At 41.6% G+C, this 16964-nt stretch overlaps 2 protein-coding genes across 4 annotated transcripts in view; one reads left to right on the top strand and one right to left on the bottom strand.

The window, feature by feature from the left end:
* Nucleotides 1–44: 44 nt before the first annotated feature.
* LOC134660126 (zinc finger protein 595-like) lies at nt 45–13372 on the top strand. The gene is made up of 13 exons (XM_063515831.1): nt 45–302; nt 1603–1731; nt 2103–2741; nt 3752–3886; nt 5524–5651; nt 5869–5943; nt 7071–7200; nt 9398–9595; nt 10227–10333; nt 11174–11237; nt 11690–11791; nt 12629–12727; nt 13175–13372. The coding sequence occupies exons 1-13, from the start codon at nt 156–158 to the stop codon at nt 13370–13372; spliced, it is 2151 nt and encodes a 716-aa protein (XP_063371901.1). The 5' UTR covers nt 45–155.
* A 2007-nt stretch (nt 13373–15379) lies between these two features.
* Nucleotides 15380–16964, bottom strand: part of LOC134660127 (zinc finger protein 708-like) — a 290810-nt gene continuing 289225 nt past the window's right edge. For all 3 annotated transcript variants that reach the window (XM_063515834.1, XM_063515833.1, XM_063515832.1), the window contains exons 10-12: nt 16860–16961; nt 16052–16150; nt 15380–15553 (exon numbers count right to left, since the gene is read on the bottom strand). In XM_063515834.1, the coding sequence (XP_063371904.1) occupies nt 15398–15553; nt 16052–16150; nt 16860–16961 (357 nt within the window). In that variant the 3' untranslated portion in view covers nt 15380–15397. The remainder of the gene's footprint in view (nt 15554–16051; nt 16151–16859; nt 16962–16964) is intronic.

Here is a 16964-nt window from a genome sequence, read left to right as displayed (position 1 = left end):
AGTGACAACATAGCAAGCGAGCTGTCAAATCAATCATTTCTTCGCTTCGTATTTGGTATTTGTGTTAATTGCATTTATTCTATGAAACAATGGCAAAGTGCGTACAAATTATATCTGATCAATATTGAAACTTAACGTTTGTGTAAAGTGAAATCATGGATATAGCACATAATGCAAATGACAAGTCGTCGAATGGGGACGCGATGTTATGCTGCCGCGCCTGCCTGTCGACCGATGGGAGATTGTTTAACATGCATGAATACAAGCTTGCCGACGCGTTCGCTCACATCACAGGGACTCCTGTAAGCATTAACTGCTAGATAACATTAAATAATTCAACATAATTTATCAAAAAACACGAGATATGGATGTTCTGATGGATTAAAAGTTCGTTAACGTAATGCTGATTAACATTTTCTCATTTATGATTAATGACACCATTTATTACAATGTGATCAGCATATTTTATTTAAAAATATTTTGAGAATACATGGGACAAATGCATTTATTTCTAAAAAACTTAAAACATTCTTTATTCAAGTGAGCATAGAAAATAGAAACAAACACATTCAATGTGTAATTATCTGAGCAATTTATTTATGCAATTATTATTATTATTCGTGGTTTAATTGATATGTGTAATAGTTTAAAAAAAAAAGTAAACATTGTCAAACAAAAAAATTCTTAGAAACTTTCTTGAATAACTTGTAAATGTCATCAAGATGGCGTTTGCACACAGATTAGTTTTTAAGTTAAACATGCTGCTAATCACAATATGGAACTTGCTTTCTAAATAATAATAATAATAACATGACATTAAAGCTCTCCAAAGGGCCTCTACGTGTTGGATATATATCCCCACGCAAGCCTATCAAAAGACCGGGATTTATAGGCCCGTGATCCCAAAAAAGGAGATACAAATAATAATAATAAACCCGCGGGGGCAGCTTGTGGCGAGCTGATGGTGAGTGGCGTCACCGCGGACCCTTATTCGAGAGGGCCCTGTTATCTGGCCCTCGCCTCTGTGCTTGCCTTGATTGGCTGGCCAGAGTGGAGTCGCAAGAGCGGGACCTATGCTCCAGGTTGGAAGTGTAAAATGTCATAACGCTGGTGGCCTGCTGAACGGATTACCGGGATCTGGCTACCGCAGACTCACCGCTCGACAACCTTACAGCCGCTCCGAAGTGTTGCCCTATTGTCGCACTGTGCGTGCGGCCGATGTAGGGCCCACTAAATGAGTAGGCGAGTCACCACCTGTCTTATACAATTTTGAGGGCTGGCGGGGACCATCTCCGTATGTATCACATTGTGCGTTCGGGGGATGGTATCCGCCACATGTATCCCTTGCTTTTAGATTAATCTGTCAGTTCCCAGGGCTCATATATGAGCCAGAACGCTTATGGTGACGTCATATCGTGGGATTCGACAGGTTAAAGTGTCTTAAAGGGCCTCTGTGCTGTTGGCGTCGGCCTCACGTACGCCTCCCAAAGGTCCGGGACCCCATGGAAGAGACATACAAATAATAATAATAATTAATGTTGATTATTTTATTTAATACATCTAATCACAATTTCATCATTATAAAAATATGTTTTATTATAGGTTGTCAGGGACAGGCAGCCACAGCACCTGTGCGCGTACTGCGGCGCGCGGCTGCTCAAATGCGCGTCTTTCAGAGACATGTGTCTGGAAGCACAGCAATCACTCAGACTGGCCTTGCTCAAGGAAAAGGTAAGCTCTTCTGTACGGAAATTAAGTTATTAATTACTGCACCATCCTACTAACCTGGGGTTAACCAGTTAAAACGTTAACCCAGTGTCAAACTCCGGGTTTAACCGGTTAACTCTAGGTTAGTGAATGGTGAAAGTGGCCCTAATAGCTAGTAATGCTCAAAAAGAATTGGCAAAGCCAACTCCGTAATTGATTCTAGTAATAGAGAAACACAAAAAAAAACAGAATTATTATTTACTCTAATATTAATTATTATTTAAATTTATTTTTTTATGATTTGTATAAGTTAATACTTTCAACAACATAGTTTAAACCTATAAAGTACTTATTTTGAAAATATTCATAAATTTAACAATTTTAAAATATTCTAGTTGGATACACAAAGTATTAGCAGAATAAAGCCTCCGTCCAAACATAATCTCACTATTACCAAGGTTGAAACCACAGACTATATAGATGCTCCACCAGACGACATCAAACATGAACCTGACATAGACAATATAGACATAGTAGACATAGACGGTATCATAGGCAAGACTGATTTGAAAGAGGAAGTTGAAAAAACTGACGATAAAAGACCACTTAGGAATAGGAAAAGAAAAATTGGACCGAAGAAAAACCAAGCGATTAAAATTAAAAACAACGATGAACCCAAAGTCAGTATTTCAGAGACTAAAATTAAGACAGAAATAGAAATTGAACGCATAAATTATGATGAATATGCGGTTGAAACTAAGAAAGAAGAAATAGAATCCGATGATAATGTTGATGATGTAGATAGCGATAAGGATTTCATCATTGCTAAAACTCCAGTGAAAAGAACGGCAGTTAAAAAGAAAGTGGTATTAAATAAAGAAGCCAAGAAAGGTACAAAGGCGGGCCGGGAAGTGAAAAGGAAAAGAAAGGAGGGTAAAAGGAGGTTTAGGGATCCGGCCAATGACAACATGCCTATATTCGATTTTGCTAAATTTGAGAACGCTCATGCAGTTAAAATTGTGACTTTAACCAAGGTAAGGAAGCAAGGAGTAACCAATTTTATAAGCTTTTATTTAACTAACTTGGATAGAGAGAGTTGGCGCAAACTGGGAGAGGCCTTTACTCACGAGGAGGTTCCGCTAATAAAATAGAATAAAAATATAAGGAATAAATTGTATTGTATAAATAATAAAACAGATGTAACCTTAGTTTGTAAACTTTAGTTAGTTAAGTATGAGCTGGAATAAAAAGGCTTTTTATTTTATTTTATTATTTATTTATTTAACTTGCAATTTAAAGCCTGACCAGTAATCCTCCTAAGGCCCAAGGTCCTACCTATAGTACCTATTCAGTTCGATGTAATTTAAACCATGTTCAATTGGAACAGAGTCGCTTTTGTTTTGTTTCGTTAAATTTTCAAACAACGCAAAATCAACTCTACTTCCTACAATTTCGGTTCAAATTTCAGTGGCAAATTTTGGATATGTTTGTATGGCTGGGCCTTAGTAGGATATGATAATTCTCAAGAGGGTGCTGTTATTCTCACGTATAGCGTGACAGTTCAGTATAGTATGAAAAAAATTAGTTCCAGTGAAATTCCGCAACATGGCGCGTCATCATATATGCCTGGTCAGGCTTTAAGTATGTTTGTACAGTCGCCATCAGATATATCGGAGCGGTCAAGGTGCTCACAAATATTTGAACACGCCTCTATTGTCAAGGCGTCTGATTACGTGTTCAGATATTTTTGAAGACCCCGTCTGTTCCGATATATCTGATGACGACTGAACGGGTCAAATTTTGCAAGTTTTGACCTACATCCCGGTTTCCGACGAATGCAGTCAGTATTATGGTACCATCGAGCTGATCTGATGATGGAGACAGGAGGTGGCCATAGGAACTCTGTGATAAAACAACGCAACCTAATTGTGTTTCCTGTTGCCTGTAGTCAGAAAAGTACAGTCAGCTTTAAAAGCTTGTATCAAAAATGTTATACAAAAAAACTTCTCTTAGTAAGTATTTTATGGGGAGTTTTTATGTGTAGGAGGAACAAATGGAAGAGATAAACCTGCGGAAGAACACGAGGAATTATTTGGAGTCTAATTTTCGGTGTGACGACTGCGGGAGAGGGTTTGACGCAGACGCGGCATACAACAACCATCTGCTGCGGCACAGTCCTGTAAGTTTGTTTTATTTCGATAATAGGCTAGATGACAAATTTTCATTTATGGTGTTAATCAATCAGGTTTGTTTTTAGGATCAAATGTCTATATGGGGTCCATTGCATTAAAGCAATACAAAAGACAGAAATGATAGCCAAAGTCCGACAGTCGTACTTCACTCGCGAAACGCTCCTAACAAATCGCTATATGAACGTGACGTCAAGGTCACTGAGATCGCATCTTGAAGTATGAACAAAACAAGAAAATTGAATTTTTGTCGGTGAAATATTGCGTTTATGTATGTAGTTGCTGTACAATCTTTTTTTGGATAAAATGTGAGGAATCGAATGGTATGGTATCCTTACTTAACTCGTTTTTGAAAGTTAAAAAAAAAACTTAAATTTTGAAACTTTCAAGTGCTGTGTTTTTGTATTATCTCCATATATTTTTCTAGATTTTCTATCTATTTTACTAGATTTTGTTATAAAATTCAACATGTGTCATCATCCCTATTATATAGCTTGTGCCATCCAGGGCCGTCTTAAACTATGCTAGGGTCCCTGGGCACATAAGAATTTGGGGCCCTTTTGGAAAGGAAATATACTGTTACTGTCTGTCCTTGGGGGCCCCCTGAGGATGGGGGCCCTGGGCACGGGCCCCGTGTGCCCTTATGGTAATGACGGTATTGGTGCCATCCACGAAGGCGTGCCCCACTCTTCTTCCTAATCGCGTTTAAGCCTAGTTCGGACTACGTTAGTAATATAGTCGAGTGACAAGTATACGCGAATACGCCCTAAGTAGGTTAACCTATCCACAGGCCAAGGCGACCTTGGTCATTTTTTTCTTAGTATACATTGTGGAAAGATAAGTCGGGCCCTGGAGGGAAACTACCTTAAATCCTTAAGCTGGCTCATTTTACTTAAAGGAGACATTCCTTTATTTTTAAAAAGAAACAAAACTGCATTCAAAGATTTTCTAAAACTCGCTTGCCTCGCCCGGGACTCGAACCGACTAACAATTCCAAAAAATAAAAACTCGCAATTTTATTCTACTAGTCGATACAGTTAATGTTAATGATGACATTTCTCCAAGAAACATTAGGTCTTAAACTCGTCTGTCGTACAAAATATCCATAAAATGTAATATTTAGCACTCAAGATTTTTTTAGACAAGCCAAATTGAAGAAAAAAAGAAAAAACTTTGAATGCAGTTTTGTTTCTTTATAAAATAAAGGAATGTCTCCATTAAGTAAAATGAGCCAGCTTAAGGATTTAAGGTAGTTTCCCTCCAGGGCCCGACTTATCTTTCCACACTGTATAACATTTATTTCAGTTTGTATGTTACCCTGTGTTTTATAGTTCGTTTTTTAGCATTAGAAAAAGGTAAACAATCTTGACGTGCCTTTTTATTGAAAAACGCTTTTAAAAAATAAGTCACGGCAAATATGTAACAATTATGAATCATATACGATTATTTACATTCTTTTGCTTTGATACGTAATAGTTAATAGTTACTGATTTTTAAAAAGCGTTTTTCAATTAAAAGACTTCAAGATCGCGTAGTCTTTTTCTAATGGTAAAAAAACGAACTATAGGATAAACAAACAGTGTATGCGTGTGCGCGTAAAAATGTTGTGTCCATATTTTTATTTTAGAGCGAGGGCCAATATCCGTGTGAGATCTGCGGCATGCGTTTCAAGCTAAAATGCATGTGCCAACGCCACCAGGACGTGCATCGGCTCAAGTTTATATGTAACGAGTGCAGCTACGTCTCTAGAGACAGGTTAGTCTGTCATACATGTAATGCTGATGTATTTATAATTGATGCCATGTTTTTTTCATGTCACTGTAAATTGACTTGTAGTTGTAGAGTCTATTTGGAAAGAGAAGAGTCGTGGAATGTATTGGGCTCCATACATTCCACGACTCTTCTCTTTCCGCACAGAGTCTATATGAATTCTCGTGATGACTTGTATATATAATATAACTTGTTGATACAGGTATCAAGCGAGGCGGCACCACGCCATGCACACTGGCAAGACGTACGAGTGCCAGCACTGCGGGAAGGTTTTCAAGTAAGTACCTATTCTGTTGTGTATTTTGTCCCTATCACTACAACTTATAAAACAAAGTCAATTACATAGTATAAGTCAGCTGCAGAGAGAGGTGACCCCCCGTGCATAGAAATTTGTTTGTAAGGGGGGTCACCTCTCTCCGCAGCTGCTAGTGTGATGGGATTGGGGGTTTTAGTTTCTTAAGATTTGTAGTTAGTCGAATTACAGAGGTCACTAGATAAGTTTTGCAATAGACAAAAATGAAACAAAGAGGTGGCCTGTCACATATACTTTTTAAAACGATATTTCCATAGACAATGATTGGCCGGAAAACATTTACTTTATTTTTAAATTTACTTTTCATATTTGTCTATAGCAAAACTTATCTATTGACCTATGTAATTCGACTAACTACAAATCTTAAGAAACTAAAACCCCCAATCCCTTCACACTAGCAGTCCCCATCAACCTGAAACGAATTTTCTAATGAAGTACTCGTAATTTTTGTTTGCAAATTTTGATCCCTGGGACTCAAAGGGGTCATCCATTAATTACGTCACACGTTTAGGGGGAGGGAGGGGGTCAAGAAAATGTGACATGTTGTGACATGGGGGAGGGGGGAGTCACAAACATTGTGATGTCACTTTAACTTCATCAGTAACCGAAAATTCATTTATATTTATTTATTCGCTGTACAGTTAAATAATGAGATTTTGGATGTAAATTTCGTTGTGTTATAAAATTACTAATATTTATATAACAAAAATATTTTTTTATTAAAAAAATAATGCCGAGTTAATATTGTCGATTTCGTTGAAAACAAAATTGCCTAAAATGTGACGTCACACCAGGGAGGGAGGGGTTTGCAAAATGTGACCAAGTGTGACAAGGAGGGGGGGAGGGGTAAAAAACCTATAAATTCGTGTGACGTAATTAATGGATGATCCCTAACAGGCTAATTAAACCCAGCTGGAAAAGTCCATGGACACATTATAAATCGAGTTTATTCATAAAGTGCCCATGCAGGCATGCAGTTTTGCCGCTAGATGTTTTGACGTCGAAGTGCAAGAAGTTTCGCGAGCGCGTTGATGTCTTTTGATTCGTTCAGTGTTTATAGCGATTCTTAACTACAAATTCTTCCTTCTCAGTAAGAGTTCTACGTATCTGTCGCACGTGCGCATGGCGCACCCGGCGCTGAACGCCGCGTGCGACGTCTGCGGGGAGACGTTCGTGGGACAGCTGGGACTGAAGCTTCACAAGAGCAGGGCGCATGCTGAGGTGAGTGGGACGGGTGTACATCTCTCTCAGTCACACGCATGGCGCACCCGGCGCTGAACGCCGCGTGTGACGTGTGCGGGGAGACGTTCGTGGGACAACTGGGACTGAAGCTTCACAAGAGCAGGGCGCATGCTGAGGTGAGTGGGACGGGTGTACATCTCTCTCAGTCACACGCATGGCGCACCCGGCGCTGAACGCCGCGTGTGACGTGTGCGGGGAGACGTTCGTGGGACAACTGGGACTGAAGCTTCACAAGAGCAGGGCGCATGCTGAGGTGAGTGGGACGGGTGTACATCTCTCTCAGTCACACGCATGGCGCACCCGGCGCTGAACGCCGCGTGCGACGTGTGCGGGGAGACGTTCGTGGGACAACTGGGACTGAAGCTTCACAAGAGCAGGGCGCATGCTGAGGTGAGTGGGACGGGTGTACATCTCTCTCAGTCACACGCATGGCGCACCCGGTGCTGAACGCCGCGTGCGACGTGTGCGGGGAGACGTTCGTGGGACAACTGGGACTGAAGCTTCACAAGAGCAGGGCGCACGCTGAGGTGAGTGGGACGGGTGTACATCTCTCTCAGTCACACGCATGGCGCACCCGGCGCTGAACGCCGCGTGCGACGTGTGCGGGGAGACGTTCGTGGGACAACTGGGACTGAAGCTTCACAAGAGCAGGGCGCATGCTGAGGTGAGTGGGACGGGTGTACATCTCTCTCAGTCACACGTATGGCGCACCCGGCGCTGAACGCCGCGTGCGACGTGTGCGGGGAGACGTTCGTGGGACAACTGGGACTGAAGCTTCACAAGAGCAGGGCGCATGCTGAGGTGAGTGGGACGGGTGTACATCTCTCTCAGTCACACGTATGGCGCACCCGGCGCTGAACGCCGCGTGCGACGTGTACGGGGAGACGTTCGTGGGACAGCTGGGACTGGAGCTTCACAAGAGCAGGGCGCATGCTGAGGTGAGTGGGACGGGTGTACATCTCTCTCAGTCACACGCATGGCGCACCCGGCGCTGAACGCCGCGTGCGACGTGTGCGGGGAGACGTTCGTGGGACAACTGGGACTGAAGCTTCACAAGAGCAGGGCGCATGCTGAGGTGAGTGGGACGAGTGTACATCTCTCTCAGTCACACCCATGGCGCACCCGGCGCTGAACGCCGCGTGCGACGTGTGCGGGGAGACGTTCGTGGGACAACTGGGACTGAAGCTTCATAAGAGCAGGGCGCATGCAGAGGTGAGTGGGACGGGTGTACATCTCTCTCAGTCACACGCATGGCGCACCCGGCGCTGAACGCCGCGTGCGACGTGTGCGGGGAGACGTTCGTGGGACAACTGGGACTGAAGCTTCACAAGAGCAGGGCGCATGCTGAGGTGAGTGGGACGGGTGTACATCTCTCGCAGTCACACGCATGGCGCACCCGGCGCTGAACACCGCGTGCGACGTGTGCGGGGAGACGTTCGTGGGACAACTGGGACTGAAGCTTTACAAGAGTAGGGCGCACGCTGAGGTGAGTAGGACGGGTGTACATCTCTCTCAGTCACACGCATGGCGCATCCGGCGCTGAACGCCGCGTGCGACGTGTGCGGGGAGACGTTCGTGGGACAGCTGGGACTCAAGCTTCACAAGAGCAGAGCGCATGCTGAGGTAAGGCAAGGGTTTCCATTTATCAGGATTTCCCCTGACATGTCAGGATTTTTGGTCCTTTGTCAGGATTGAGGAGGCATGGCGATTTGGCGAATGCCAGGCTTTTTTAGCAGTCCGATTTGCTGTTTCTTTCCTCCAGAGGGTCTGCAACCTTTTTGATATCATCCTCCCATCTTGTTGGAGGTATGTGATCTGGTCTGTTTGAACGAGGCCTCCACGCTAGGTTGCTCCATTACCTGTCATCTCTAAAATATATCTTATAAAACTTTAAAAATATACCTTATATAAAGTGTTCTTGCCAAAAAAGTATGTTTCATAAAATGCAAAGATCTAAAAATCGTGATATGATCATCCTGGAAAGGGAAAAGGATTTTCAGGCTGATGTCCGGACTTTTGTCAGGATAAGGTTATCCTAATGGTAGGTTAGGTTAGGTTAGAGAAAAACCTAACCTAACCTACCATTTTTTCACATGGCAACCCTTACCCGTAATCCGACTATGCGAAACCCGAATTTATCCGTCCGTTTACATTTTGACGTGTCTCCTTTGTTTAGAAACCGCAACAATTTAAGTGCACGACGTGTTCAGCGAACTTTATCAGTTTAGAAGCTCTGAACAGACACACAGACACGGCCGGCGAGCACGGAGAGCTGCGGCCGTGCGAGCAGTGCGGCGAGAACTGTGCGAGCGAGCACAAGCTACAGGAACATATCACAGAGAGACATCCGAAGGAAACCTATAACTGTTCAGAGGTTTGTAGTTTAAGGCCAGAGCACAACGGCTGCGCGTGCGATAAAAACGCAAGCGATGTGGCGTGTCTCATAAAGATCTGTATATTACAACGCGCATGTCTACGCTCACGCATCCGGTGTGCACAGACCTTTAAAATAATATTATTTTCTTTATATTTTAGAGTTCCTTTTAGTCTTATTTCATTATAAATTTTGTTAACAAGCTACAAATTATTTGATTTTATTTTAATGGTTACAATGTCATATATAGTAATAATTGTAATAAATCTAAAATATTAGGAATAAAATTAAAGTATGTCAATGTAATTTAATTGCCTATAAGTATAGTTTTTAACTTTTTATTTATTCTACTGTTACCATAGACTAGGAATCCTCTAGACGGAGTTTAGAACAATTATTTCATGAAACCGATGCTGCCAAAATACTGGGGTGCGGGGGACGAGGTGAGCGAGTCCCGTGCCGTGATTGGTCCGTTCAAAGACACGGACGTCACACAAAGACACTGACTCGAAGATGGAGTAAAACTACCGTATATTTGTGGCAGAGGGGGTAGCGCTACTATGCTCAGTCTGGAGGATGTCTTGTCTGTGACTGACTAAACTTGTTCCCCAGACTATATGTTTATTTTCAGTGCGGCATGTCGTTCCCTTCGTCGGCGGCGCGCGAGCTGCACCACAAGCGCAAGCATTTAGGCCAGCGCTACACCGGCACCAAGCTCGACCGCGCCATGCGCAAGCGGTAAATACACTTATCAGATAAATAGATAGATCATGCGAGCGTTTTCCAAAAAAAGTGTACATTTCATTCATGTCTTCAAAATATTGACTTCTTGGGCTCATTTTACTCAGAATCATTTGTACATTCACGCCTCATACATAAAAAAATGTGTCCAAAAATTTCCTTTCCTGATCGTCACATTCTTGCATGAATTTTTTTTTGTTTTGTATGAACGTGACGCACTGGTAAAAAAATTTTTCATACAAAATTTTGGGACACATTTTTTCATGTATGAGGCGTGAATGTACAAATGATTCTGAGTAAAATGAGCCCAAGAAGTCAATATTTTGAAGACGAATGACATGTACACGTTTTTGGAAAACGCTCATTCGTTTATTCATACATCAGATAAAAACAAAACTTTACCTTTTCGACGCCGTGTCAAACACAAAAGCTATCACTCAGACGCCACGTCATTCAAGTGTCAAAACTGAAGTTGAACTTTATGTATATGCACGTAGCTCGATATTGCTCTGTGGTCTGTGACCGATTAATCCGTCTTTGGCGTTGGACCTACGGCGCGGATATATCCGTCATTGTCGTCCAAAAGGTTAAAAGCATGCTATAACTTGATTACTAATAGTTATTTGTTTTACAAGGGGGCAAAGTTGTTGTTTAACCGCTACCCGACCAACCCAAAGATTCAAAATTTTAACCACCAGCGTAGCGAGGGGTTCGAAAGGTGAAATCTTTAGCGTTTCTAGGTTTTTAAGGCACTTGGTTAAACAAATTTTGCCACCGAGTGAAACACAAAAAAATTCATCAATCCAACGGGTTGGTATATATTATATTTATTTAAAGGTACGCACAGAAGCCGCAGCCAAAAGGAGTGTTCGTGTGTGAGCAGTGTGGGCGAGTCGCGAAGGTAAATAAATATTTACTTGTCAATAACCAAAATTATTAATATTAATTACGATTTCCTGTGCCCAAGTAAGGTATCTGAGAGGGACTCGCCCACCGAGGGTTCCGTACAAAACTTTTTTTTTATACATTTATTTCTCAGATTTTTTAATTTTTTTTTCATGTTTGACGATCCTTTTGTGAAATTCTTAAATTTGTGTTAAATTTGATTTGTATAATAATCCAATATTATTATGGAATAATAACATCAATAAATTGCTCTGATAATTAGCTTAAGATAATTTATAAGTATGTTACGATTCATAAGTGCTTGTTGCTAGGCCTACATGAATAAAGTATATTTCGACTATTGACTATTCCCTGTATTTGTAGTGTAAGACGGTATTACAGAACCCTAAAAAACTATGATTTTTGACTGCAGTAAAACGACATTGAACTAATACAACATTGTAACAGAACGCGACCCTGCTGCGGTACCACCAGCGCAGCCATCAGGAGGTGAAGCCGTTCGCCTGCAACATCTGCCCGAAGAGCTTCCCCTTAAAAACGGCGCTAGAGGTAAGCATTAAGTTATGACATATATCGCAGGTGTAGAGTTACTCCCATACACCTGCAAATCTGTCAATGGCATCCCTAAAATACGGTGCTAGAGGCAAGAATTAAACAATAATAAGTAATGACATATCGCAGGTGTAGAGTTACTCCCATACACGTGCAATATCTGTCATCCTTAAAAACGGCGCTAGAGGTAAGCATTATGCAATAAGTTATACATATATCGCAGGTGTAGAGTTACTCCCATACACCTGCAAATCTGTTATCCATAAAAAGGGCGCTAGAGGTAAGCATTAAGCAATAAGTTATTTATTTATTTTAAAATTTATTTCAGGCAACATGGCCCATATAATTTTATAAATTTAAAAACTAAACACAGTTATGACATATATCGCAGGTGTAGAGTTACTCCCATACACCTGCAAATCTGTCATCCCTAAAACGGTGTCCGAGGTAAACATTAAATAACTTATATTGGGGGTGTAGAGTTTCTCACTTTTATAGAGTAAGACCAAGATAACTCTGCATTGATATCATAGCACAGACGTGCAAGTGTTATTTTAAACCGTCATAAATAATTGAAGTTTGACGTTTAAAATAACACTGGCACGTCTGTGCTATAAAAATCCCTGCAGAGTTATCTTGGTCAGACGCTAGAAATATCTGTACATTAAAACACAAGTAGGTTTAGCACGAGTGCATCGCGTCTTTTTCAAACTGTATTAATTAGAAAAGGACGAGTAGTCTAATATCTTTCGAATATGTAAATTGTAGAATTTATGACTAATTAATCGATTAAATAATTAATTGGTGTGTGTGTGTGTTTGTGTGTGTGTGCAGGAGCATATCCGGTCGCACACGGGGGAGAAACCGTACCAGTGCCCCGAGTGCCCGCTCGCGTTCAGCCTGAAGGGGAACTTCAACCGACACCATAAAACTGTGAGTCACTCATTAATTATAATTTAATTTTTTATTTGTTTTGTTCGTTTCGTATTTTTGAATGTAATTGTACATAAATGTAAATGTTATTGGTAAAACTGTCACTTCGCTTTTTCACTTTTTTAGGGTTCCGTACCCAAAGGGTAAAAAATGGGACCCTATTACTAAGACTTCGCTGTCCGTCAGTCCGTCTGTCACCAGGCTGTATCTCATGAAACCTTAGGCCGAATAAATATACGGCCGAATATTCGGTTGGGCTAAACCTGGCCTAAAACGCTGAAAAATAGTTCATAAGGGGGGTGGAAATTTGTATGGGAAATCGATAAAAAGCAGATTGGGTAGTAATAAGCTACCCAAATTACTAACTCCACGCAGACGAAGTCGCGGGCAAAAGTTAGTATTTTATAACTTTAAGGTAGAATAATTTTGAACTTATTTTATCCACAGGCGCACCAAGGACTCCGCGCCAACGTGCCGTGCTCGATCTGCGGGCGCGTGTTCTCCACCAAGGCGGTGTTGCGCACGCACGTCAACACCGTGCACCACGGGCAACCCTGGCCTAAGCGAGACCGCACTAAACGACCTAAGAGCGGACACACCACGCCCAGCGGCGACACTCTAGTGCTCACTCATAATAAACAATAGTACATTACATACCTAGGGAGGTGAGGCGGTGTTGCGCACGCACGTCAACCGTGCACCACGGGCAACCGTGGCCTAAGCGAGACCGCACTAAACGACCTAAGAGCGGACACACCACGCCTAGCGGCGACTCGCTAGTGCTCACTCATACTAAACAGTAGTACATTACATACCTAGGGAGGTGAGGCGGTGTTGCGCACGCACGTCAACCGTGCACCACGGGCAACCGTGGCCTAAGAGAGACCGCACTAAACGGCCTAAGAGCGGACACACTACACCCAGCGGCGATTCGCTAGTGCTCACTCATACTAAACAATAGGGTATTTGTCACATGTTGAATTTTATAACTAAATCTAGTTAAATAGATAGAAAATGAGCAATTTATCATAATACATTGGAAATTTAAAAAATATATGGGAATAATAAAAAACTACAAGGCCTTAAAGTTCCAATTTTTTTTTTAAACTTCCTAATAGGAAAAAAATAATGATACCATTCGATTCCTTACATTTTATTTAAAAAAATATTGTATAGCAGCCATATACATAAACGCAATATTTCACGGACAAAATCGCAATTTCCTTGTTTTCCATACATTGAAACGGCTTTTAACGTTACATGATGACGTCACGATGTATTGCCATTTTCTGTGAAGCGTTTCGTCAGTAAAGTGCGGGTGCCACTTTTGACCATCATTTGTGGCCTTTGTATTGCTTTAAGACAATGGGTCCCATACAGACATTTGATCCTCAAAACAAACCTGATCGACTGATACCATTCATAAAAAAAATTTCAAATACCCTATAGTTATTTGTGGTTGACTATAGGCCTGTCCACTGAGACGGAGCGGAGAGTAGGGAATTAACACATTCAGTGCCGAAAACTCGACTATTATCGGGTATTTTATGATTTCGTTCCCAGGCCGGACGACCCGATAGTCGGGATCGTGGTACTACAGCTTTATATGACGATTTTTTTGTGGCCTGGCGCGGATGTCTTGTTTGGCTGGGTGGCGATGAATGTGTTAATAGCATTGGTTGTAATCTCCGCTCCGCTTCGCCTCAGTGGTCAGGCAGGCTTACACCACATAAATAAGTTTAATCGTAAATATTTATATACATAATATAATATAGATATTAATAAAAATATACTTAAATCGTTCCACAATGTCGTTTCATTTATTCCAGATAATTGTATACGAGTAAATGAAACCTAAAACTCAATTCCTTTATTTTCATCCTATACAAGCCTGAATTAATTTTGTTTCAAGAAGAAACGTCTGCGAACGATGCTATTAAGCTTAGAAACAAATTAAAAGTGGAAAATTCACTTTCTTGGGTGGGATTTGAACCCACGACTACCGGATCGCTAACCTGGTGCTCTTCCATCTGAGCTACCAAGACCTCACCCAGTACAGCGATTATTTCCACCACATATGAGCCTTAGGGAGGCCCTAGCGACATCTACCGAAAGAGTAACGTGTCTAAAGGCATGAATAGTGAAAAATTAGCTTATATGTGCCGTTATCTATGATAAGGGACCTTATTGTCGATGGCGCTTACGCCATTATTAACGACGCTCCGATATAAATACAATGCCGCGCGACGCTGTGCGGCATAAGCGCCATCGACATTAAGGTCCCTTTTCATAGATAATGCCCCATATTACCACTTGTACTGAATATTTCCTCATTTACGTGTTGTGAACACCTCGCCCGCTTAGCAACTTCTGCTGCTGACTGTATTCATTAGTTCAACAATTACGAAGCTTATGGCCTCTGTATTAAAGATACACATTTATGATATTCTGAATTTATTTTGTAAGTAACCATAGAGATTCAGTCTTAGGGCCTACATCATTCAATAACCCGGGGTTAACCGGTTAAATCTGGAGTTATCATGGTTACCAATTCAATTTGACACTGGGTTAACAGTTTAACCGGTTAATGGGAAGGTGCAGACTTTCTAAGTGCGTGGTCAGACTTCGTAAAAAGAAAACTACAATTTAATAATGTTTTTAATGGATTTATTAAGCGTTGGGTTTAGTTTTCCGCTTGCTCCGGTCCCTCTTGGGCCACGGCTGCCCGTGGTGCACAGAGTTGACGTGCGTGGTGAGCGCGGACTTGGTGGAGAACACTCGGCCACAGATAGAGCACGGGATGTTGTCGCGGATTCCTTGGTGCGCCTAGAAAAAAAAGCCGATTAGTATGAAAAATATAGTCACTGACAATTTTTTAGTGATCAGCTTTTATTCCTGTCTTATACGAGTACTATCTATCAAGTGTATCTCTATTGTTTTCCAAAAAGTTTTCAGTCATAAGTCATAATGTATTGTTTGTCCGCATTTTCGTTAGTCATAACATAGTTTGTTTGGTTCAGAAACGCGCCACTTTTAGAGTAGGATTGTCATAAATCAAACCTATCTATAGGATAACCTTACGAAAATCTTGAAAAGTTAAGGGTTTCAGTTTTAGGACTAATGATGATATGACAAACAATACATTATGACTTAAAACTTGATGTGAAACAAAGGGACCCCCTATCAACCTTTCTAATGAGCCTAAACTCGTATTGAAGGTGTCCCTGCGTTACGAAGACGAGCAGACACTCCAGACACAGGCATGGTCTCTCCTGTGTGTGTCACTACATGTACACACACACACACACTTAAGGCGGTACTTACAGTCTTATGGTGTCGCTTGAGGTGTCCCTTCAGTACGAAGGCAAGCGGACACTCCGGACACTGGAACGGTCTCTCCCCTGTGTGCGTCAGTATATGTACCTAAAAAATCATTGTATTAAACATGAGTAAAGTCTAACACTTTGTGCGTCGTATTTGATAGCTTATATAGATGGCGCTGTATATAATGCGGTAAATCTTTAAAATAAGAAGTTTGAAAATTCAATAACCACAAGACTTGTGGCATTCAAATTGATTTGTGACGTTATCTATGAAAAGGAACCTTATTGTCGATGGCGCTTACGTCATTATTAACGATGCTCCGATATAAATACAATGCCGCCTGACGCTGTGCGGCGTAAGCGACATCGACAATAAGGTCCCTTTTCATAGATAATGCCCCATTTACTGTTCGGCGTAGTAAAACACCATGTGGACTATCTCCAATGTGATACACAAATGACATTGTTGCCATGAAAAAAAAAACTTGAATGATTGTGATCTCAACCTTTAACATATATCGTGATATAACAAGACGCTACAAAATTTCGCTATCTGCAGTAATTATTTACTTGGGTGAATCAACCTTTTTGTTACATATTTGTATTTAAATTTACCAAACATGCGTTTTTGCTGTATTTATACGGCATTTCCATCCAACCATCTACTAAGCAGGTTAGTAGAACAATAAACAACATTTTTTCTAACAAACTGTACCAGTACCACTGTGTTCCTACAAAAGTTGAGGCTAGGACTTCTTGAACGCGGGCGAGAAACCCTACACCTGCGATATCTGTAGCTTAGTACTTACATCTAACGACGTTTTGTAGTAGAAGGTCTTCGGGCACTGGTTGCAGGCGAACGGCTTCACACCGTCGTGTCGACGTTGGTGGTACCGCAGCAGGGTAGCGTTCTG

This window comes from Cydia amplana, chromosome 26 (assembly GCF_948474715.1).
Source record: "Cydia amplana chromosome 26, ilCydAmpl1.1, whole genome shotgun sequence".
NCBI lineage: Eukaryota > Metazoa > Arthropoda > Insecta > Lepidoptera > Tortricidae > Cydia > Cydia amplana.
Note: the sequence above shows the minus strand (reverse complement) of the source record. Positions and strands in the feature narration are given on the sequence as shown.

Bases quoted from the DNA above. Each gene is read 5' to 3' on its own strand.
- LOC134660126 (XM_063515831.1), top strand. From the start codon at position 156: ATGGATATAGCACATAATGCAAATGACAAGTCGTCGAATGGGGACGCG. The intron at 1,732-2,102 runs GTAAGCTCTTCT...AAAATATTCTAG, and splicing joins TGGCCTTGCTCAAGGAAAAG to TTGGATACACAAAGTATTAG. The intron at 3,887-5,523 runs GTAAGTTTGTTT...TTTTTATTTTAG, and splicing joins ATCTGCTGCGGCACAGTCCT to AGCGAGGGCCAATATCCGTG.